The sequence below is a fragment of the Cimex lectularius genome, unplaced genomic scaffold (assembly GCF_000648675.2).
Source record: "Cimex lectularius strain Harlan isolate CLEC.00 unplaced genomic scaffold, Clec_2.1 scaffold139, whole genome shotgun sequence".
Lineage (NCBI taxonomy): Eukaryota > Metazoa > Arthropoda > Insecta > Hemiptera > Cimicidae > Cimex > Cimex lectularius.
This window is the reverse complement of record NW_019392832.1, coordinates 186,514-210,793: the sequence shown is the minus strand read 5'-3', so window position 1 is coordinate 210,793 and position 24,280 is coordinate 186,514. Positions and strand designations below refer to the sequence as shown.

Below are 24,280 nucleotides of genomic sequence, written 5' to 3'. Positions count from 1 at the left end.
AGGCGATTTACTCGTAGTAGATTATTTTCCAAAACATCAGCCTATTGTCTTCACAGTAAATCAGCAGACCCTTGGTTAAACTGTAACAAAACTATTCACAGAGTCGATATACACTTTTTGATGTATATATCTACCTCATGTGAATTTGGGGCAGGCGAATTCCTAAGTCTGCCTGTGACCGTATGGGCTGAATAGACGATGAGCCTAACGGCGATTCAGGATTACAATAAAAATAACAATTAAATTTAGTCCTTTTCATTGATCGTTTCTTTCTTTTTGAGAATAAAAGTTGGTTCAAAACATAGAAAGATATAATTCTATGATTATTTAGAGATCGTGCGGTCTGGTGTGATCTGTAAATAATCATTAATTATCGGTCACTAAACACCACACATAAATAATCAAAATACTATTTTGATTTCACAAAAGTTCAAAAGATACAGTCTAAGTTGAACTTTATAAATGTATCCCGAAATCCTATCTAATCAGAGTAGGGCGTGGCAACGAGTTCTCGGAAGTCAGACACAAGCCGGCGTCCCAGAAGGGAGCATTCTTTGTCCTACCTTTTATATCGTTTACACTGCTGACATACCGGCACATCCTAATACCATCATCACCACCTACACGGACGATATAAATACCTAGATACATCCAACATCCAGAACACCTTGAGCTTATGGAAGACTGGTGCAAAAAGAGAAGGACAAGTCTGAATGAATAAAATTTCACACTGAAAAAACAGTCTTGCCCTCCACGGAACACCAATAACAAAGAGATAGTGATTTCCGTTCAAGTCAAATAATTAAGACTATACCTAGACAACAGACGTGGACTTGGACAACTACCAAGACTTCTAGGACCAAAACTAAACTAACCTTATACAATATTTTACTGCGACCACTTTGGTCATACGGAGTGGAACTGTGAGGTTCTGCCAAGCCATTCAAAATACAGCCCATTCGATTCGTCCAATCAAAATTCCTTAGACAAATCGTCAAAGCACCTTACTACTTCACTTACTATCCTCACTATTCTTAACGACTTCAACATTCTGTTTGTCAACGTACTGATCCGTTCCCGATTCCAAAATTTTCAACAACCAACCTCTCGATCTGTCCTAGCCCTACTGTTCGAGCCCTTTCTACATATTCCCATCTCAAGAACCCGCCACGTCGCCTTAATCGACGATGGCCTCGATACCTCCTTGCCCCTGAGTGCCAGCAATGGATGGACTTTCTTGGCAAGGGTCCTCCGGGTGCAGCTCTGGCCTTAGTGTTAGTGCTGTGACCATGTGAAAAAACTTATTGTGACCACATGAGTAATATTTACTAATATGTATAGGGTACATATTAAAAATATAAATAAATATTTCAGTAAGTTTCTACATTTGGGATGTATATAACTTATACACATTTTAAAACATGTGCTCAAGAAAAAGAAACGAAATTCCAATGGGCTTTTCTTCTAAAAATGTATGAAACAAATACTACAATGACCCTTAACACCAAAAGTGAATGACTAGATTGTTTATTTACAATTTATTGTTGACCGGCTTGCACGTTTCAACACTTTTTCCCGTCAAACCTTATCTCAGAGGTAGTAGCCACCCAGAAGTGCTAATTTATTTTTCTCTGAAAATTTACAACAAAATAAAGAACGCGAATTGTAATTTAGCACTAATACAAAAGGAGTCGGAGGACAAAGACGAAATTACAATGATTGCAAATCTAGTTTTGTATATGGCTGAATCTCATAAAAGGCTATTGAACTGTTGAAAACCTGCCTATACGAATAACACTGGATAATTACTACCTATAAAGCAGCCATTCTTTAAATAATTATTTTGATCTTTTAAAGTGAGCCATTCGATTCGGTAAGATGTTCGGTATTAAAGACAATATTAACACTACGTATAGAGTTACAACTTAAATATCATATTAGTCGTAATTATTTAACATACATCATAATCTCCTTCCGTGCTATTTAAATTCCTTACAGTCCAAGAGAAAAAATGTATAATAGGTGAGTCATTTTCACACAGAGGACACAGTACATATCGTGGTGAAATTCTACTTTGACTTGGATAATTAATGAAAATTTTTAAATAGATAATTTTAATAAAATAATTTGATTTCCACACTCGCACGCGGTATAGTAAAGGAAAATTTGTTGAAAGTTTTTACGCCTGGTGGTTCAAACGGCAGGCGGTTTTTCAATTTTCTTTATATTTTGTTTATCCAAAATCGTTTAGTTTTGGTTAAGTACACTAATTATAAGGCAGTTTATGGTTAACTACAGTTGGTACAAGTCGATTAAAACATAAATTGGGTAATCTTTTAGTGCTCATTTCTTGTAATTTAATCCTCAAACGGAGGATAAGTTTATCTAATTGTATTTCAGTGTGAATTCTGCCGGATTAAGCGTTTTATTAAAAACATTAGGAGGACTTTTGTAATTAGTAAAGAAAGAAAGAAGGATACAAATTGATCATTGATTAATGATTCTGAAAATAGGGGCGTACGTGATTTCTTTACAATATCTCTAAAGTGTTAAACATTATGCATACTTCTATTAGGTTTTGTGGTCCGATTGACCAAATAAAATCTTTTTCAATTAATTACGGCTTTGGTTGAGATAAAAAAGTCATTATGCATACACTAAATATAAATCGATCGATATAAAAGAGGCGGGCAAAGTACTCCTAGCATCTAAACAGATAATTACCATGCCTTTCTACTTTTGTTAAAACTCAGCTTTAGGATGTTGATCAGCTTTCGCGTTTGGTCGTACGACTAAATGGCGGCTCTATCGGTCAGGCTAAGTTAACTAAAAAGACAATTGTATCAGCACGAAAAGAGTCGCTGTTCTACTTTCAAAATGGGCACAATAAGTTTCCAAATACGACTTAAGTTCTTCTCAGCAACGTGGGAGACCAGGACAACTGTGTGGAAAAAAATTAAGACTAATTCTCTGGCACAATCATAGGGAAAACTGTCAGTTTGTAATAGTGTTGCGATTCTTGCATAGTATTTTGTTATATCAGCGTTTCTTTTGCTAGAAAGTTTTGTAAGATGTTAATTATATTTTGTGTTGTTATTTTTATTCATCTGATAACTTCTGCCCAAGGGAGAAAAGAGGTGAGCAAAGTGCTCCTAGCATCTAAACAGATAATTACCATGCCTTTCTACTTTTGTTAAAACTCAGCTTTAGGATGTTGATCAGGTCCCATTGCCTAGTCAGTGGCTCTTTTGTGTCGGGGACCTTTTTCAGTTTTGCAGAGAACCTACGCCTAGATATACTCGTTGACAAAATTGTGCTACTGTCTATAGACAAATTACGGATTTTGTCTACAGATAGTCCCCAACAAATCCAAAATGATCTAAAGACTTTGTCTCGCGTCCAGACGGACACATCTCAGCTAAAAAGTTTCTGAAATAGACGGGTGAGACTGGTATCTGCACACAACACTGCTGTGGCATTGCTGCTTGTTTTTTTAGTTACAAGTGTTGATCTGAAAATAAAAACATTCATGGTTGGCACGAGGATGGGGCAAAGCCTTCAACCTTCAAGGCTTGGAGAGAGTGGTTACCCAATGTCATACCGTGTCTTGATTCCAAACAGAGAGCAAGTAGAAATGTTAACTGTGCGCTTGGAGGTCTTCTATTCCGATCGTTGGAAGAAAATAGAAGAGTTGTATTAAAACTATTTATTAGAGTGAATGTATAATGGGAGAGGGCCAATGGCGAAATATTAAGCGAAGTTAATTATGCAGTCTGTATATAGGGTGATGAAGGAGAGTTCTCCTTCACCTCTGGTATGTGCAGTACGCATATAGGAAAATGTATTTAAGAATAAGTGTGAGTTTTAATAGGTGTTTAGATACAAAACTTGCGTCCAGCTAACGATAGCACCGGAACCTAACTTGGTTAGGAGATAGAAGAGTGAAGTTAGCCCCGGACTTCCAACACAACCGAAATGAAACTTGGCACTTTCTGATCACTTTCGGTTTGCCAACCCTCGCAGTTTTGGTCTGTAAGACGAGTTTCGGTTTTTCACTATCACCAGTGGTGGATTTGTGGGAAGAAAGAAGGCCAAAAATGGTCAGAAACGACCAATCTATACGTATCACGCTAGTTTGAAATAATTGTAATCGCCAAGTTTTTCTTTTTGATTTTTGACTGTAATTTATCTTTATTAAGAAACTCCATTGCATTGTGGGAATGAGCCGTGAATTTCCTTTTGTCGGTAAAAGTGATTTTTTTTTTTTTTTGTTTATGCTTATTTACACTCATTGTCGAAACGCCCGTGGGACTCCGTGAGATAGACAGTGGCGTTTTCTCCGCCGTTTTCGGTGTGTCCATTTGCCCTGGAGATTTCTCACGTGTTATACAATAGAGAAGATAAAACAAGTGTGGATGTCCTTTCTGTTCTACACTTAAGGACCTCGTCTACTTTCTACAGTTGGGCGTAAACTTTTCTTCCTATTTCCGCAATTTTACACAAGAACGTCAGTGTGGATGATCTTTTATGGCTGGGACGAGAATAAAATTATTGTTACGTCAGTTAATTTGAATGATAGCTAAAAAATAGTAAATGCGAATTATTAATATTCAATATATTTCTGTTTCAGGTAGAGCTGCCGCTGATAATCATAAGCTGGTAAGATATAAGTTATAAACTGATAGTATTAAATAATTATAATTGAATAGAATATATATCAGGAATAAGTAAGAAGCACGAAGTTAAAAAATCTATTTTGGAAGATAGAGATCCAAGTTTGTTGTTCTTGCTCAAGGACATTCTTCCCCGTACCTACTATCTTATCAAAGCTTCCTTATTGACCGGTACTTCCGAGACATCCAAGGGTCGGCGTCATCCCCAAACTACCCTACTTCAGGGCAGTGTTCTGGCCCCCGTACTGTACCAGGTTACCATAAAGCTCACCTCTCCATCCTCTGATCTACTGGAGTCAAGGTGTGAAAAAAGAATACAAATTAACCCAGAAAAATCCACACGGAAAGAAATTATGAAACATTACATTGTTCTTTCACGACTTTTTGATAAATTACCTCTTTTAAAAGGCTGCTTCGAAACACTATTGCGAAGCCATATGGACTTACGGGCTGGAAATGTAGTATCAGCCAAACATTCCAATATCCTCCGCATCTAAAGAGCTACGAATGTCGAACACAATTACCCATATAATATTCCTTTTGTCAATGATGTAATCACTCCTGTTATCGGCAATTTCATATAAACCTCCCAACCACCATACATCACCGATTACAGAAACTCCCGACGAATTGCCTACAACCCTCCTTGCCGATTAAAAATACGATGGCCGCGCGACCTTCTTTCCAGTGATAGTGAAACTATCCTCAATTAAGTTGAGAACAACTAATACCTATAGGAGTACTGGCAATGAGTAGTTTCTCCAGAGGAAGATTGAGATGGGAGCGCGAAAAAAATGGGATTTTTCAGGGTTTTTTTTTTTTTTGCCAATTTGTAACTCTTTATAAAAAATATATTTTCCGAGTTCAAATATTATGATCATCAACAAACATTAAGCAGGTGCACAAAACTTCATTAAAATTGTTCACGGTGGTTCCGAAAATAATGGCACCGAAAGGAAGCCAATTTTTTCAATTAGATAAGGTAGAGGCAGTGACCTCCATACAACACCACTAAGAATCTACCATATTTGAATTTTATGATGTAAACAAATCTTTTATAGGTCATATCCAAGCCAGATTTTTCACAATCTAATATCTTTATTAATATATTCGATCTTTGCCGAGATATACAATGTGTTTGACAAAATTCAAAGCCTGATGATACATATTTTGATATGGTTGGCATGTTTAATGAATAATGGATATAATTCGCTCTACCCAACTAGTGAAATCGCCAATTATCCTCAGAGCAACACACTTGCATCTTATTGTACATTTTTGCAAACGTCTGCTAAAAGAGACTCAGGATGGCTCCAGTAGCTTTATCACATTGAAGTAAAATTCTTTCGGACAAAAGAAGAAGAATGTTTTTGAGGAGTTCGTAATTCAAAATTGAGAAAAGTATCTTTCCTAGTTCTATTGATCGACCGGGACTGGATTATCCACCAAATCCTACGATGAATGAGACAGCCGTTAACAATACAATGCCAAGGATAACGGATTTTGCTATCCTTCCTAGTATTTTTTTTCAAAAACTAAATATGGATGAAACAGTTAACTTTTAATAATAAATAAATTTTGAAAAGTTTTATTAGATGAATTACTGAAGAATCGAATAGAAAACAAGAAGATTTATGGGATTAGTTATCAAACCCTATTACGAACTATCGTGATCTAAGGATTCTTCGATATTTATTTTTAATGTTTAACATACATCGCATTTCTGTTGGCTGTGATACGAGAGAAAAGTTGTAAAGTAGTTCCCAAGAAAAATAATTAATTAAACGAGAAAACTAATTATTATTATTGCTTTTCAGAATACATAACAGGCGGAAGGGCGGATTTCAAAACTGAAGTATTTTCTTTATTACGATACCTGTTCTTTTTGTTTTATCCTTGCTTTATTGTATTTAATTTGTAAAAAAACCGGCAGAGTTGTGAACTAAGATCAAAAGGAGGGAAAGTAAACCTAATGAAGCATTTTATTCACTTTCTTCGATAGGCTTTTCGCTCTCATAGTTGTTAACTACGAGGAATATAAAAATCGTCTAGGGACATAAACGAAAAAGGGAAAATAATTACATATAGACATCAAACACATGCCTTACGAAATGTTTAGCTCTTTACTTAGAAGTAAGTAATGGTACGTTTTCAGATGCAATAAATAGGCTATAGTCCGGCAGACGGTTTTATCCATGCCGTTATTTTTATGTTAAGGCATATGTTTTGTTTTTTAAACATTTTTTGTACTAATCTTGAAATTGTGGGTTTTTTGATTAGCAAATCAAAATTAGATTCGTTGTCCAGCTTATTCAGGTAAAAACGTGTTTTTAAATCTAAACTAGGTGTTGGTTGAACAAGCCAACAATCAACTTCCAATCTCAACCTCATAAGGTCCCTCCTGAAAAATGGCCAAAAGGAGGGAAAACTCATAAGGTGGGATTGAGATAGGAAGTTGATGTCCGAGTGGATCGAGGTCACGATAGCTCAAGTGGTAGAGCAGCGGCATATCTAGCCGAAGATCGTGGGTTCGAATCCCGCTCGTGTCATTAACTGTTTTTCATCTCAACTAAAAACCTTAATTAATTGTAATGTATTAATTGGTCAAGCGGACCACAAAATTAGTGAATTTAGTAAACACAGTATTTAATTTCAACTTATTCATTACATAAATTTTGGAAAAGGTAGTTCTGTTCAAAGAAGTTTTAGTCAGCTATCCGGATGTCGAGAAATAAATACTCATCACGTGTTCGTATCTGCTGCCTGATGATGAGTATATTACGAGAAATCCGGCTAGCTGCCTAACACTTCTATGAGTATCACCCAATCATTTCTATACATCGGTCTATAAAACAATAAGTATATAACATAATTATGTAAGCATAACATTGTAATAGTATTAAAAAACGCTAAGCACATAAAAAAACGCATTTTCTTCACTTAACGAAAAAACACTGAGTCATGAATATGTAACTAAATCGTTCATAACCATAACCCTGACTAACCAAACCCTCACCGTAATCCATCCGTAACCCTCACAGCAATTTATCCGTAACCCTCACCGTAATCTACCCCTAACACTCGCAGGAATCCATCCCTAACTCTCGCCGTAATCCAGCTCTAACTCTTACAGCAATCCATCCCTAATCCTCTCCGTACACCATCCCTACCTTATCGTAATCTATCCCTAACCTTCACCGCAATCCATTCCTAACCCTCACCGTAATTCACCCTTAACCTTCACCGTAATCCATCCTTAACACTCACCGAAATTCACCCATAACCCACACCGTAATCTATCCCTAACCCTCACCCTATTCCATTCCTAACACTAACCTAAAACTTTTATAGTGAAGGCAAATAGTTTTCAAGTGAGCAACACGACACTCAAGACTGAAAACAAACCCTTTGAGCCCTGAAGATGATCTCAATAAAGATCGAAACGTTGACACAACAAAGAAAATGTTTTTTTAAAACCTACGTCACACCAGACCGCATCTCACGATTTCCAAATAATCTTTAGAAAACTGTTAGGGTATTTTCAACTTATTAAAATTATGATTTATTTTTGTATTGTTTTAAGAATCATAGAGATGTAAGTTTTTGAAACTGGTCCAAACACTGAAATTTTACATTGCTAAATGAAGCAATATTTCAAGATAATAAGAAGAAATGCATCCTAGCACACTAATACAAAAGAAGTTATAAAACAGCATATTAAAATGATAAGCATTAAAAAAAGCACTTGTGAGCTCTCAATTGATCCAACCCAATAACCACGACAAATAAAAAATCCTATTAAGATTTAATGTAAGCCAAAATTAAGACAAAGGGAAAGGTTTCGGCGTGTTTAGAGAGCGTCACTGATCCTTCATGCGTTGTTCTCAACGGCAAGCCGAGCCGACGAAGAAAACATACGAAAGAGAGACATGCACTCGGGTCTGAAAATCGGCACGGGTTGGAAAGCATGGAATGTGGGCGATTCAAGTGCAAGGCCGAAATTATCAGTCCGTGTTATCCCCAGGTCTTGGGCAGAATCTTTGATAATCGTCCGGGGTGGAAGGGGGCTCGTCCAGGAGGAGGTAGACGTACCGCGATCAGTCTGTGTTGACGGTTTGCACGTGGAAGACTCCCGACTCATGGGATACCGGTATAAGGTAATGCAATTTTAATATTTTATTGTCACTTTTCATAAATCGCTTCCGTTCAAACGAAATTAATAAATGAAATTTTACACCACCATACCAATCATACAACGTTTTTTATGCTTCGTATAATACGACATCAAACTCTAAAATCAATTAACCCGATATTGCCAGTAAAATCCCAACTATTTGAATAAAAGTTACACAAATTATTCAAAATGCACATTTTTTCACAATTTTAAGCGAATTTCAACGAGATATTTCCAACTTAATGAGTTTTACACCTCGGTAAGACAGTAAGTTGACTGTAACGTTTATTCTTGATAAATTCCCGACTATTTCACAAATTAGAAATGGCCAAGTATTTTTCGCTTTCTAAACATTTATAACACAGCGGAAATAGTTCTAATTAGAAATGTAAAAGTTAATTAATAACGTCTGTAGGTGCAAATAGTCCAAAATGATATCGATTAATGATCAAGTCAATTATCTAGTTCAATCAACATCAACATTAACCCATTTCTATGCTAAATAATAAACTTTTTTTATTTCTTCCTTTTTTTGCAAATCTTAATACATAAGTATAGTTAAATATATAAATGTAACGTAGTAAAACAAGAAGAGTCTTTTTAGTTTTTGTATTGTACTTTACTTTTGGAAAAACACAGATAATTACCAAAGTAAAATATAATACAAAAACTAATAACACCATTCTTGTTTTTATAAAATAAATAAATTAATTGAAGAAAGAACACAACTTTTCATTTAAAGAAAAACATTTACATATGGAATTCAGGCAGACGAAGAATGGGATTTTAGAATGGAGAAATTAAATAATGAATTGGATATGGAATTTTATGTCATAGACCTGTGCTAGGTCTCATTTTTTTAGAAAATTTGACTCTAAATAAGAAGTCATTTTAAATGTTTTCCTAGCTTCAGTCATCCATCAGTAAATTCCAAAATTCGGGAAGATGTTAATTTTTGGACTTTTTACTAAAATTTTGAATTGAACTGTGGAGCCAGGAAATCTTTGGAGCGGCGCCCTATAGCAATCGATAGGAAATTAAAAAAATAAATAAAACCAGGTGGTCGTTTATTTTATTTATTTTTTGATAGGCAGTGTATACTACGGAATATACGTATTTTCTCGTGATTCGAGATTCGCTGTATTTAAATTTTATTATTTCTTTCTTATTTTCCACATATTGGTTAGTTTATGCAGATGAATAGTTAGGACTTTTCTAAGGAGGTACGCTTTCACTACCTTTTAAGGCGAAAAAAAATGTATACGTAAAAATAAACTTTAAAAGGAAGTGATATGTATTATTTAAAAAAGCCAAAAATATTATAATTATTTATAGATGGGTTTTTGGGACCGCTTCCCATAAAACCACCACTAACTAAATACAGCCATTACACATCTTAAATAATATTTATACATGATAAGTTCATTCTAGATTAAATCGCAATATTTTCTGTCGTCTATCTTGCCCGTTTTAAATGGACATTTTAAGATTTTAAGAACGTTTTTTTTTTTTTTTTTTTTTTAATAAACCGGACTTGTTTTGAATTTGCAAATTAAACGGGAAACCCACCGTAAGTTGTGTCACGTAAACACTAATCGGCAAGGCCAAAAGGTCGTCTCAGCCAATAAACAAATCTGAGCTTTTCGAAGATTTTAACATAGACATTACTGAGTGTCTGTCGCCTTCATTTCACTGTTACTAATATACTCAAAAATTCACTTTAGAAACACAATAGTACATTAAATTCTAAATCCAATTTCTTGCCCACGAGCACAAAACGAATAACACCATATTTTTTATGGTTCGAACAATAAAATCCTTGTCTTTTATGTTTTCACTTTAATTTGGGTTCAAGTTAAGTGACTATAATTAATTCCTTTAACAATGAAAATTGTGTCGTCTCAATCGATTCAACGCTTTTGGATTGATTTCTGGAAATTCAATCAGCCAAAACAGTTGTTGCACATCGCTGGATATATAATAACAGCAAACCAACTAACCTTATTGCCCGCGTCAAATTCATTTTTTACGCACTTATATAAAAGTTGGCAAATTAGGTAAGTCTGTAAAGGGCCATTCTTAAATATCTGTAATTTAAAATTACTTTGGGAACAGATTGCAATTTTAAAATATATATATATATAAAAAATAATAATAATTCCTGTCATACAAAGAGGGTTTAACGCCCAACTACCCGGTGGATGTCCAGGGAGTCAAACCATTACTTAATACATTTATCATCTCAATTAAAACACCATGGGCAACGCCGGGATTCGAACCTAGGATCGTTAGCTTGGCAAATACGAGTCGAACGCACTAACCAATCGACCACCGCGGTACTCTAAAATTTGCAATTTATTAATCATTTAGTTTGTATTTTATGACGCTCATAAAAATTCAAGCTTAATTGACAATAAAGTATGATTAAACGGGTTTTTATAGGGTTTCATTTATTAGATAGTACGTCGAATACTTGATTCGTGTCAATATAAATTTTAAAAATCTAGCATTAGTATTAACAAGTATAAATAATTTAAATGAAATTAGTGTCTAGTAAGAGTGTAGAATATTATTAGAACAATTTATTCTATATATTTGATTATTGACTGTAGAAATTTGTAATTTTCGTCAGAATCGAAATACAAATTTCATGTCCACTAGAGGTGATTTAAGACAAACAGAAAACTGTATTTTACACTACAGTGTACATAAGCAACAATTAATTTAAAAATCTGACGAGGTTATTTTTGGCAAGTCCAATGTCGGCAGCTTTCTCAGATAAGTCGTTATGTAGAACATAACATGTCATCCATCGTTCATTCCAACTGTCCAGCCTCATGTAGAGCATAGAGGAGAATGAAGCGTCATGAAAGGGATTGTTTGACGTTGTAAAAGTATGAAATGACAATTTCGCCCAAGCGTGTAACGGGGTCAGACATCAATAGCATTATAGGAATAATTGGGGATTATCGAAAATACTTTCATGTCGAGAAACCGTTAACCTCAAAGAAAAACCCCAATTATTCAAACTATATACGCTAAACTAAAATGTTAGTCATTTATTTTTTGAGAGAAAGACAGGGAAAGGGACGAAGAGAAAGAGAAAGAGAAAAAGAGAGATAAAAAAAGATAAGAGAGTTCGTGATGGTACCCTTAGCATCAACAATAATTTGCAGATAAAAAACAAAAACACTGGCTTTATTTTATAATTAGCAGGTCTATTATATAAAACTCATTCAAGGTAGTAAACTATTGACACAAATTTCCAAGGAGCTTGGTCTTATTAAAGTTCGACAAAATTTCGTCATGGTATTTTTGGTTTGTTTATCGACGTGCAATCTATTTTACCGAATTTCTCTGAAAATCTGGTTTAAGAAGATTGAGAAGTATGTTAATTATAGTGAACGATGATGTGATCCAAATGATCTGTTTCAATTTACGTTAAAGAACCAAAAAGTTAAACATTGGAGATCACAAATCATGTCGATATTTTCCTTTTTCAAAGAATTCAATTGTCTCGTTTTTAAATTTTGAAGTTGAAGTTTGAGTTAGGTCGGTGGGCACAGCACCAAACATGATCTGACTGCAGAGTAGATGAGTGCCAGCCCTGGGGGTGTGCACGAGTCGGCCCTGATACAAGATCCGATTTATCTGAGAGTATGAATCGCTGGGTTATAAACCGGAACAGGCTCGTAAAGAATCGACAGGTCCGAAACTATGAGGCTAAAAGTATGTTGAAAATGTTTGACAAAAAAATTGTTATTTGTCGTACGTGTAATTTGACAGCACGTACAAACCAGTTCCAGGCTCTTTATCTATCCAGTCACGCTAGTTTAGGAATAGGCATTCCGATCTTTCAATTGAATAGTAATGTTACCAGAAACGCTTTTTACAATTCGAACAATGCCAACATGTGCATGAATCAATGTTACACAAATGTGAAACCAACGTGGATTTCTCTACTCTTTATGTTTATGATTCGAAAACTTTCCCATTTTTAAAAACTTTCATAACATTGAATATTTATTACGAAACCGCTTTTTTCTCTTTTTGTTTAAATTGGATTCATATATTTCTTCAAGTGCGAGGAATCTTAAACAAGAAAATTAAGAAAAGAAAAAGCGTGACGCTATAGCAAAGCTACAGGTTTTCTTTAACTAACTAGAAAGATGCCTTGGAAATTAATAAAATAATTAAAAATTATCGTCGTGTAATAAAAGGTCGAGACAGGAAAGCGGATAAGAATGTGAAAGAGTCAATGGACAGAACGGAAATTGAATGGTTTCAAATCAGTGAGCAGCCGTCGCAAGGATAATCTTCAGGACGTTAAAACCTTTTGTTTGCTTTCTGTCAAGGCTATGGGAAAAAAAGGTCATTCTCCGTGAATTTCCCACATAAGAAAACAGTTGGTCGGGATTATAATTCCGTTGTTCATCTCGATTAGGTCGGACTGGTGGGTGGAAATTTTCTGGCAGGTGTGAACGCTTTTCCCCCGGCTGCTTAAGATCCTTCGCATTAATAGCTGCGCCTCACGATCCCCCAAGAGGAGATGAGGTCAACCTAAAGATATTTTACCCGTTCAAGCTCCGTTAAAAGGAAAGTAGCACAAAATATTCGGCTCTAATCGTAGTGTTACTACACCGACTTGCTATTCTAATCCGTAAGGTATTGCAACAAAAATTACTAACCGATCAACCAGAAAGGCATTAGAAAATAAAAATGCTGAACCTTTGTCTATCTTAATATGAACGCAGATTAAGTAGGAAATGCAAAACAGAAAATAGACGTTTACCAATTACAACACTTTAAACCGAAACAATCTGATTGTACTAAATTAATCGAATTCCGATCCCCATCATTTTGCACAGTCAACATTCGCTGTTTAGGCCTTTCAGGTGGATTTAAACTTCTCCCCACGAGCCTGAGTGGACAAGATTGGACAAATGAAATAGAAGAATTAGAAATTAGAAAAAGCAAAAGACAGGCATAACCAACAAAGGCAGACCAAGATGATCATAGATGATCAAACTAAAATTCATCACCCCACAGAACCTAGAACTAATCTGACATACAAAACAGTCTCATGTTAAAATTTCAAGGCCAAGAGTTCATCCAAAAATGTAAAATGATTTTAACATATAGAGAAAATTTTAATTTAATAGTAATGAACACTAAATAGGTCATGTACTTTGGCGGTTTCGCGATCATTTTGATTGATGTTGTTTTGGTTTTTAAGAGGGTTGCGGCTTCTCATCCACTTCAGTGGTTAGTATTATATATACCTATTCAGCTTATTGTTTTTGAAACAATAAATGTACGTTGATTTAAAAAAAAAAATTATACCAAGAGGAAATTAGAATACAGAGAGTTCTTATTATTCCATAAATTTATTGGTACGAAGGGCTTATAACGGATAATCGGGCTTAACTATTGGCACATGTCTAGTAAGTTATTCTCAATACGCTGTCCTATTAGTTGTCCTAAGATGACTTGTACCCTTGAGTCACCATTGGTTGTCTTATCCTTGCGCGCGTTTCGGCTTTCTTGAGGCGACGGTGGCGAGTTGTTCCCTAGTTCGACGAGAAGATGGTTAGGATGAGCAATGATTGACGTGTGCAGACTGTAGCGTAGATGAAACGTGTGAAATGTCCAGATTTCTATGGGGTGTAAAATTACAGACAAATCAAGGGACATCCTTCGTTAATCTCATACCCGATTTTGTAGCTGTGGATGACTTGTAAAATGAGAGTCGGCTGTGAAACTTCATATTCCGCAAGGGTACATTCAGAAGGATCGATCAAGTATCAAATATAAAAGTGTTTTCATAGAGAGGGTTAGGTTTGATCGCTTTCCAAAAAAACTTCGCAGTTGGTGTATACAATTTCGAATATGGACAACCAGGAGGTATGGCCAATGTCGGCTTCTTGTCGGGTATATCCTAGGTACATTTGAACAATGCGCCAAGGAAATAAAAAAACTAGGAATACATTCCCAGAAGATAGCCATTTTCTCTGACAGCCTGGCAACACTCAGGGCGAGGCGAAGGCAGTGTTTGGAACTGCATGGAGGCCCTGAAGGAAGTCAGCGACACTAACGACCTGATCCTGACATGGGTCCCTGGACACTCGGGGCTTAAAGGCAACGAAAAGGTTGACATGTAGCCAAAAAGGGAGCCAAAATGGACTCTCTTGGCCCAGAACCTTGCTACGGCCTTGCAGCCTGCCACAAAAAAGGATACATCTTAAATTGGATCCTTTATGAGTTAAAAACCTGGTGGAACAATACCATAGTATGAGGCACGCGAAGAGATTTATAGAAGGACCATCCGCAAAACTGACAAAAGAAATACTGGAAGACAACCGCAACCGAGCCAAGATTCTGGTTGGACGCCTGACAGAGCACTGCCACTTAAGAAAGCACATGCACCGGATAGGAGTACAGCCAGAAGAAACACTTCAGATACTGCCAGGAAGAGGAGGAGACCGCAGAACACGTTTTATGTTTCTATGGAGGTCTATGTAGGTGCAGGTAGAGTAAAATCCTAGAGTAGTACTAGGAGAGTAAAATCCGCAAAAAAGATCCTACACTAAGGAGCCGCTGGCAAAGCTGTGGAGGCTGGTTAATAACTCTAGCTGGCCAGTGAGTTATAAAAAACAGGGGAGCACCACAGATCAATTAAGGTTGAGATGCAGTAGGCCTTGTGGCCGGCTTTTTTATCCCTATCCCTCCTAGGTACATAATCGTTTGCAAAGTAGGGTTAACTTCATTGTTTACTACCCCTTTAGGAGAATAGGTTGGTATAGGAAAAGAGGAATAGAATAACTCCACAAATGCACCCAATAATGATGCGGAAATTGGCTTGATAGTAAGGCAAAAGAGGCACCGGCAAAATTTCGAAAAATTACTCAATTGCTCCCACAGAATGACGACAGTGCACGAGTACAAAAGTATCTCTTCCCACGTGATTGCCGCGCTTCATTGAGTTTCGTAAACTCTGAGATTCATACCGTAAGTTATAAATAGTTGAATGAGCGAATGACAAAACGCAATTTGCCTTCTCGACCTGAAAGAACTGAAAGACGTACGTCGTCAGAAACTCTTTTCAACGAAGAACACCGGGTAATGAAATTTTTATGTTACATCACAAAATGACTGTGCGAACCTTTTTTTTTAATTAATTCACCGCCTGCAACGGGCTCGTGGTTTCTACGTTCCCACCGTTCCTCAATCAAGACCCTTTGGGCATGAAAGAACTGAAGAAGAATACACCATTAAACCGTTCACAAATTTGTTCTTTAATATTGTTTTTCTTGAGGCCATGGTATAAGATAGCAGAAGACTGGTAATAATAGTCTAGAATACTGATTTAAAAAATAAATACGAGTCAATTCAAATGACAATGAAATTACTGAAAAATAATACTGGGTGAAAAGTGGAGTCTTGTACCCATTGCTGTTACACATTTGTTAAACCTAGGAGGGAATGAAGTACATTTTCAAAATCTATTATTTTAAGAAATAATGTTCATATATCTAGGATCTTCTAGTTGGAAACATTTTCATTCAAACCAAATTAGACTTTTTATTACACTATATTTTTCCAGATTATATAGTTTTTTAAACATACACGTAGAACGAAGGTCTAATGAATGAAATTGCATACAGCTCTACTTCTAGTTCAAGAACATATTGAATAAAACAAGGCATAATTTAAAATTGGTGACTATTTTTCCTTTGTTATCGTCACTAGCTGAAACGACTCGTGGAATAACCTTATTTCAACGGATCGCCACAAAAGGCCTGTCTCGGACTGATTATTTTACAAATTCCCTTTTTCACTACGGGACGACGGCCTTCTTCAGTTCGACCAGAACTCATTGGGGACCAAGATTATCCTTTGACGATTATTCGGGGCAACTCAAAGCACGCAATGGCCTGAAGACATGGGTAGCCACTTGTTTAAAAAAATATATCCTTTCATCACAAGCACTGTCGGTTTTAATAAAACTAGTGCCTTGAATGGAATAGTCAAAAATTAAATTTCCTCCTGCGGTGGATGGATTGATGGGTCAATCAGTAGGCCATCTTGGTCTGCAATAATAAGCGTGCAATAATGCTAACCAAGAAGATAGGTAACTATTAAACCAAAAATTAGTTGTTTAAAATAACATATAAAAAAAGAAACCCACAAAACGTGCTATTTCAACTACTTCTAATATTTTTTGTTGCTATTTTTAAATTTTATATTTTATGTATTGCACCGAAACAACTGACTATAAAATGACAGCACAATGTGATCCCTGACATTGAATAAAAATAGTAGAATCAATTTATGATTATTACAAGACTTCTTTTTGACTGATTCACTTACTGATTCGTCACAGTTTGTTAGTCAGAAGCGTCTAAACCTTTTGAAAATTGCACAAAGTGCTGATAACGATTCATTCCATTACCAGAACACTTGCTTATATGCAAATTATACAATTAAAAAAGGACCCAATTTTTCAGGTCAGATCAAAGCGAACAATGTCAAAAACAAAGTTTACCGATTAAAATATTAAATACAAACGGTTTTCGATTATCATTGTTTGTAAATGCTAGAAATTAAAAAAAAAATAGTTCGGCCGGGCATTAATAAATTAGGATCGATTTCCTAGTCGGGAGTAAAGAAGGATAAGAGGCACCTGCGAGTCCGAGGTCGTTCAACCGAAGAGACGTCAGGTTGTTGGTAGGACCGTTAGGAAGACATACCGGACAAATTTCATTCCCTCGCGTTTCGGTATGTCACCAAAACACGGAACAAAAAATGGGGCACACACGATAGCATCGTTCACGGCCAAAATAAACTACTTTTTAAGACGATAAAATCCATTAAATCACTTGACCGTGAAACAAGAGGAAAAATCACGATTGACGAAACTACATATATAGGTCTCAGATCGTAAATGGAGTAGCGATTCGTTGTGTTCTCTACTTATGTCACGTGACTTAAAACAACCTAACGGTTAGGACAAATAAATATCAAATAAAAAATTAGGTCAATGAATGAAATGGGACAGCTAAAAGAATGATTACACGAATCGAAATAAGAATACGGTAAAAGATTTCAGGGAAAAGCACGTAAGCTATAAAATTGTTTACGACATGCATACGTACAACATTTATGTCAATACTGAACTTTCAACCGAAGGGTTGCCACTCCTCGGCGTGCTGACCCTAGGGTCTATTGATACTTCGTTATGCGACTGGTCGCTAGTATCACCTTTAAGCCAGATACCCAGGGGATCGTCGTTTCCCAACCAACGGGTGACTACGCCGGGGACTGTCGACTTCTAGGCCATTTGAGCCCCAAGCACATGAAAACTATAATCTAACCTAATACTAATTAAATTCCATAAGTCAGTCTTACAAATAAATACGTATAAAGTTAGCAGTAGTGTTTTTAGAAAGAATGAAGATCGTGCACGAACGATGTTATCAGAAAGAAAAATATTTAAGCAAACGTAAGATGGAGAAAAACATGAGATATACAATAACAATGGATGAAGGGTAGATTTAGAAAATACTAGAATTGTTTACTTCTCTAATACTTAATTTATGGAAGCATTAGTTTATTATGCAGGAAGATTCACTACTCTTCGAAAAGTCCGTCAGGTGCTTCTATACCTCGAAATAAAAAGAAAAATTCAAGGTAAAAAATATACAATATACATAATATAAAATATAATACAATGAAAAAGAGACAACAAACATAGCGAACAACCAAGCAGAAAAATTGGACAAAATATCTACATAAAACACAAACAAAAAAAGAATAACGTACAGAAGTTGTAAAACCAAACTTTAACCTAATTTAAAAAAACGTAATTTTTCTGCTTTAGTATGAATTTTTCTTTTTCTTTTAAGGTATGGAAGCACTTGACGAACTTTGTCGTACGAGTAGAGAATCACCCTGTATAATCAACTTATGCTTACCCATAACATACTATATATTAAATATATGTCCACAAAGACGGATATTAAAACCTGGACGAAAGTAAAAGGGATTTTTATTCTCAAAACTATTCCCTTGCTGTCGCTCTATTACAAGATTTTTATTCTCACACGCCCTCCGCATAATATTATCGTTGATATTGTTGTTTACAATACAAATTACTCTGGCAACATCGTCGCGGGAATCATTTTGGAAAGTGTACTATCAATTTCAATTAAGACAACATATTGACGAGGGTTAACTTTACATGTAACTTTGCATTTATAATTGATTTTCGAAAGGGAATGAAAGCTTTAATTCCCTATAAAATAATTTTCGCCAACGTGTAATTAGAGATGGTTGAGGTGCTTAAAAATTAACTAAAATCCGACTTTTGTGTCTGTCTGAATTGAGTCTACATATACATATAAATGATAAGAAACAATTTAATAAGTTATAAAATAATTAATGCTAACAATAATTTTACTACCGAAACAACTTCGAGTGGACCAGGTAAAAAATACTACAAAAGCCAAACAAATTAATTATAAATTTCAAAATATTCAATTTCAATATACAGGGTGATTCACTACTCGTACGACAAGGTTCGTCAGGTGGTTCTACACCTCAAATACAACAAAAAAGTTGGTTTCTACCATGGTCCGATTTTCTACTCTTTCGCAGGTATTCAACTTTTTTTCTCAACTATCTGCGATTTTTTTCATAAATCTTATCATTAATTTTTCTATTTTTTTACTTTGTTATTTTTTATTAAGTTAAAGTTAGGTTTTACAACTTCTGTTGTTCTTATTTTGTCTGTGTTTAGTTATTCAGATATCGTTCTGTGTTTAGTGTAGATATTTTGTCCAATTTTTCTGCTTTGGTTGTCTGTTATGTTTACTGTCTCTTGTTAAGTGTTTTGTTTCATTTGTCTTTCTTTTTGTGCTTTTTATTAAGTTAAAGTTGTGTTTCACCACATCTGAATTGTTCGTTTTTTTCTTTTTTTTTTTGTCTGTGTTATATGCAGATACTTTGTCTAATTCGTTAACTTTGTTGTTCGCTAAGCTTATTGTCACTTTTATACTATTTTATTACATTTTTCTCTCTTTTATTTTTTATTTTATTTTTTTTTTTTAAGTACTTTTGGAAAATACAATTTGTTCAGGAGAAAAAGTTGAATTACTATGTAGATTAACCCCACTCCCCCTTTTTCATACCTTGGATAAAATTTCTGCATTTGTTACGATGTAATTAAAGAAAAGGTTTACCGCTAGAAAGATTATTAATCGAAGAAGTTGTTATGAAATTTGCCAAGCTCTACCATGAGCGTTGAGCGAAAGATTTAGTGTTTACCAAAAATTAAATTGAAAGTGCTAGAATGGTGCCTTTGAACGCTCTTTTCCAAGCTTATTTGGATTTCACTAAAAATGAATAGTTCATGAGCTACGAGTAGCTTTATGACGAAAACCGTAGATAGTTGGAAAAAAGTCGAATATCTGGGAAAGGGTTGAGAATCGGACCGTGGTTCATACGAACTTTTTTTGATACATTCGAGGTATGGAAGCACCTGACTAACTTTGTCGTACGAGTAGTTTTTCATCCTGTACATTTTGTATATTTGGTAGATAAAACATCAATTAGACAAAACATCCAGTTTATGGTTTTATTTAAATATGTGTATTGGAAAATCTGCCTCAATAATATTGGACTCTCTTTACTGTTAATATGTCTAATCAATATCCATTAGTCATAAAAGTGTTACTTGTATTAACAGATATCTCTGTTCATAGCATTGGTATAAATAACCCGACTAAGGTACTTTCTGAAAGTTATGACGAAAATTTGTCTATGAGGAAAAAAGGTAAACGGTCATGTCAACAATAGGTACGAGCCAAGAATTTGAGTTTAACATGAGTCCACTACGGCTTGTAAAACATATAATCTGACATATTTTTAATCAATGATGTAATTTCTTTTTTTCAGTAAAACATGAATAGAGTTACGGTATTTCGTTTTACGACTGTAAAACGTTTTGATCTAACAATTGTGACTATTTTTCTCGCCTGCGTAACAATCAGTACGTGATCGCGCCCCTGAACCCGTGGTTTTTGTATGCCTGTCTCTCCAGCTCAACGGTCCGACAATAAAAAAATTAGATTAAAAAAGTTGATATATTTTCACGCCTGCGTGCGTTGGAAAACTATTGAGAGATTGGTGTCGTGCTAAATGACTAGATATGTCTCGGGGGATAATAAAAAGATAAAGATGAGAAAACTACTCTGTCAAAAAAAAAGTTGTACTTTTTGCCGATTTGCTTAAACTACCCGACTATATACATAGTTTCAAATAAAAATTAAATCAATAAAAAAAACCACTGTAAGATCTACACGAAAAAAACTAGATTTAAAAAAATTCCTCCACAAACTTATTTTTTGTCTGTTTTTGCATTGACCTTTTGTCTTCGGCCATTTGTTTTGTTTTTTTAATTTGTTCGTTATAAATTGCAACGAGTTCGATTGACAAAATCGACCAGAGCTCGATAAACGTCGAAATCTTTTGTACATATTAAGAATTTATTATTGTAAGGTTTTGCGATTTTGCACTGGTCTATCGCACCGAACATAATCTTTCTTTCTTCATCATATCTTCTGCTATGATATACTATATGTTCCGCATTTTCTATTTGGTTGCATATTACATAGATCATTGTCTTTCTTTCCTATCAGTATGCATTACAGATGCAATGGTTTGACTGTAGTCTGACTATCGTAACAATGACTTGCCTTTCATACGTTTCTTAGGTGAATCAAGGAACGTATCTGACTTTCGGAAAGATGTATTTATACCACTGTCCATTGCTTGATTACCTATATCTATTCTGCCACTCTTTTAATAACATTGATGGCATCGTAATGGGATATTTTCAACTCTTTTTCTATTTCTGATTTTTTTGTAACTGACGGCCAGTTCGTTGGCTTTCTTATTTCCTTTCAATGAACAGTGGCCTCGTACCCATAAGAATAAATTCCACAAATTTAAAATAAACACAATTTTTAAAACAATTCCCAATAATCATTAAGATTGGATTTTATTGTTGTGTCAATGTTTTAGATTGAAATGACGGGAGGCGTTTTGTTGATGGTGGTCGGGTTCTGTCTGGCAGCCCAAAGCGTTGAAGTTTCAGGGCAGTGCCCTTGGGATCATCAAGTCACTGATCTTCAGTCGTCATGTATCTGTGCTTACAACTTGCTTCAGCAGCTGTCAGTACAGTGCGACATGGTAGACTTCACTCAACTTCTGAGGTCTTTAGATAAATTCAGCAGGGCACAACCTATTGATTTACTTTATGTAAACAATAGCTCGATTAAAGCGTTAGCCTCTGGGGGGTTCAAAAATCTCAGACTGACCAATCTGCAGTTATCAAGCTGTAGGATCAAGACTATCTCAATTGGTGCATTCGAAGGCCTTCATGCGACTTTGAAGAATCTTTATCTACAAGATAATGAGATTGAAGAAATACCAATTGATGCACTTAGGCCCTTAAAAAATCTAACTACTTTAGATCTTTCAAAGAACAAAATTCTAAAAGTGAGTATTAAATAATTTAGCAAATAATAAATTTTGAACCGTTACACATTTTAATCATATAAATTATTACCAGGTGCCAGATAATGCTTTTGCAACCCTTGAAAATTTGGCGACATTAAAATTAAATGACAATAATTTAACAGTAGGAAGAAATGCATTTAATGGCCTGGAAGCATCCTTAAAAAATCTAAATTTAAAAGCGACAAGACAGAAGAAAATGCCTGAAGCTGTCAGAAATTTGAGAACACTAGCTTTCCTCGACTTAGCTCAGAACGCCATAAGAGAGCTCCCAGGTTTTATTTTTTTAATTTTTAAAAGTTAATTAATAAAAATGACACAGAATTGACAATTTTGTTATTTAGGTCCAAGTGGTGCAACAATAATGGATGGTCTTAATTCACTCACAGCCCTAAATCTTGAGAGGAATGTAATCCAAACTATTAGTGACAATGCTTTTGTGGGAATAAGCGATACTTTGAGTTCACTCAGCTTACTGAATAATTTACTAACAGACTTCCCTACAGGAGCACTTAGGCCTCTGTCAGAACTTAGAGTTTTGGACATTGGGTTCAATTTACTCACAGAACTGCCATTAGATGCTTTTGTCGGAAATCCTTCATTGACACTCTTAGCACTCGATGGCAACCCTTTATCAACAGTGCCTGGTCCAGCAATTGCACACCTTAATAACACCTTGAGAGGGCTTTCACTGGGAGGACGATTTCTGCATTGTGACTGCAGGCTACGATGGGTGTCACAGTGGATAAGAAGGGGTGATCTTCAAGTCACTTCAAGGGAAAGAAACCCTCAATTTTGTGGTTCACCTCCAGGTTTAGTCGACAAGAATTTTTACAATGTTGAACCTGAAGGTATGAATTGAGAAAGCAAAATATTTTATAATGTTCTAAAGCAATCTGTTTTTAGAACTAGTATGCTCTACGAGTAAACCAGGAATTGCCACTGCTGTTGATGATAGTGAAGAAGAAGCCATACCTTTAGAAATAGGTGTTGGTGTTGGTTATGTTGAACCAGCAACCACTACAACAACTACCACATCAACAACAACAACCACAACCATACCTACTACTACTGTTGTAACTACAACCTCGACTACTACACCAAAACCAACAACCACACAAAAATCAACAACACCAAAGCCAAGAATCACACAAACCACACCTTCAAGGAGAGGTAGTGTTGTGCTGTCGAGGGGCACTACTTGGCCACAGCAAAACAGGCCTCCACTTGTTCTCGGTCACCATCCCAGGTATGGTTATAGTCAATAGTTCCAAATAATAATCAATTAATTATTTGATATATTTATATTTACAGGGTTCCTCAAGATGTTATCGTTCGCACAGCACATCGGCAAGATAATTCTGTTATAATACAATGGGACTCAGAAACAGCAAATATTCTTGGTTTTAGAGTAGTTTACAGATTATTTGGTGATAAAAGTTTTAAACAAGGACCTCCATTAGAAGCCAGTGAAAGAGAGTTCAAAATCAAAAATGTCCCTTCTCAGGTATTAATTTTTTTTTGTTTTGTGCCGGTGTTTTTGAAAAAAAAAAGCCCATTTGTAAGTACGTGTACAGTGTGAATGCAGGGCCGCTGACTATTTGATACTGGGACCTTTTACCTTACAGTGATGAGCGCCGTGTAAACGCCTAAACCGTTGCGGCCACCCCCTATTAAATTATTATTAAAATTGTCATTATCAGATTCTTTAAATCTAAATGCAAATTTTTATTTTTGACTAAACTTATACCTGACAGTATCATAATTGATTTTTAAAAAATAATTAAGCAATTTTGTTTCAACATTTATAAGATTAAATTTAGGGTAATGAAATAGATATTATTTTCAATAATCT

The 24,280-nt window shown here is 35.3% G+C and overlaps 2 protein-coding genes across 5 annotated transcripts in view; one reads left to right on the top strand and one right to left on the bottom strand.

Annotated features, from left to right (window-relative positions):
- Nucleotides 1–24,280, bottom strand: part of LOC106672569 (rab3 GTPase-activating protein catalytic subunit) — a 64,253-nt gene that overhangs the window by 29,642 nt on the left and 10,331 nt on the right. The window lies entirely within an intron of this gene.
- Nucleotides 1–24,280, top strand: part of LOC106672570 (leucine-rich repeat and fibronectin type III domain-containing protein 1-like protein) — a 48,594-nt gene that overhangs the window by 20,997 nt on the left and 3,317 nt on the right. For 2 of the 4 annotated variants that reach the window (XM_014404099.2, XM_014404098.2), the window contains exons 2-7: nt 4,631–4,659; nt 21,931–22,407; nt 22,481–22,700; nt 22,770–23,276; nt 23,332–23,674; nt 23,740–23,932. In XM_014404099.2, the coding sequence (XP_014259585.1) occupies nt 21,937–22,407; nt 22,481–22,700; nt 22,770–23,276; nt 23,332–23,674; nt 23,740–23,932 (1,734 nt within the window). In that variant the 5' untranslated portion in view covers nt 4,631–4,659; nt 21,931–21,936. Of the gene's footprint in view, nt 1–4,630; nt 4,660–8,587; nt 8,831–21,930; nt 22,408–22,480; nt 22,701–22,769; nt 23,277–23,331; nt 23,675–23,739; nt 23,933–24,280 lie in introns of those variants that run through there. The other 2 variants (XM_014404097.2, XM_014404100.2) reach the window with 1 other exon arrangement.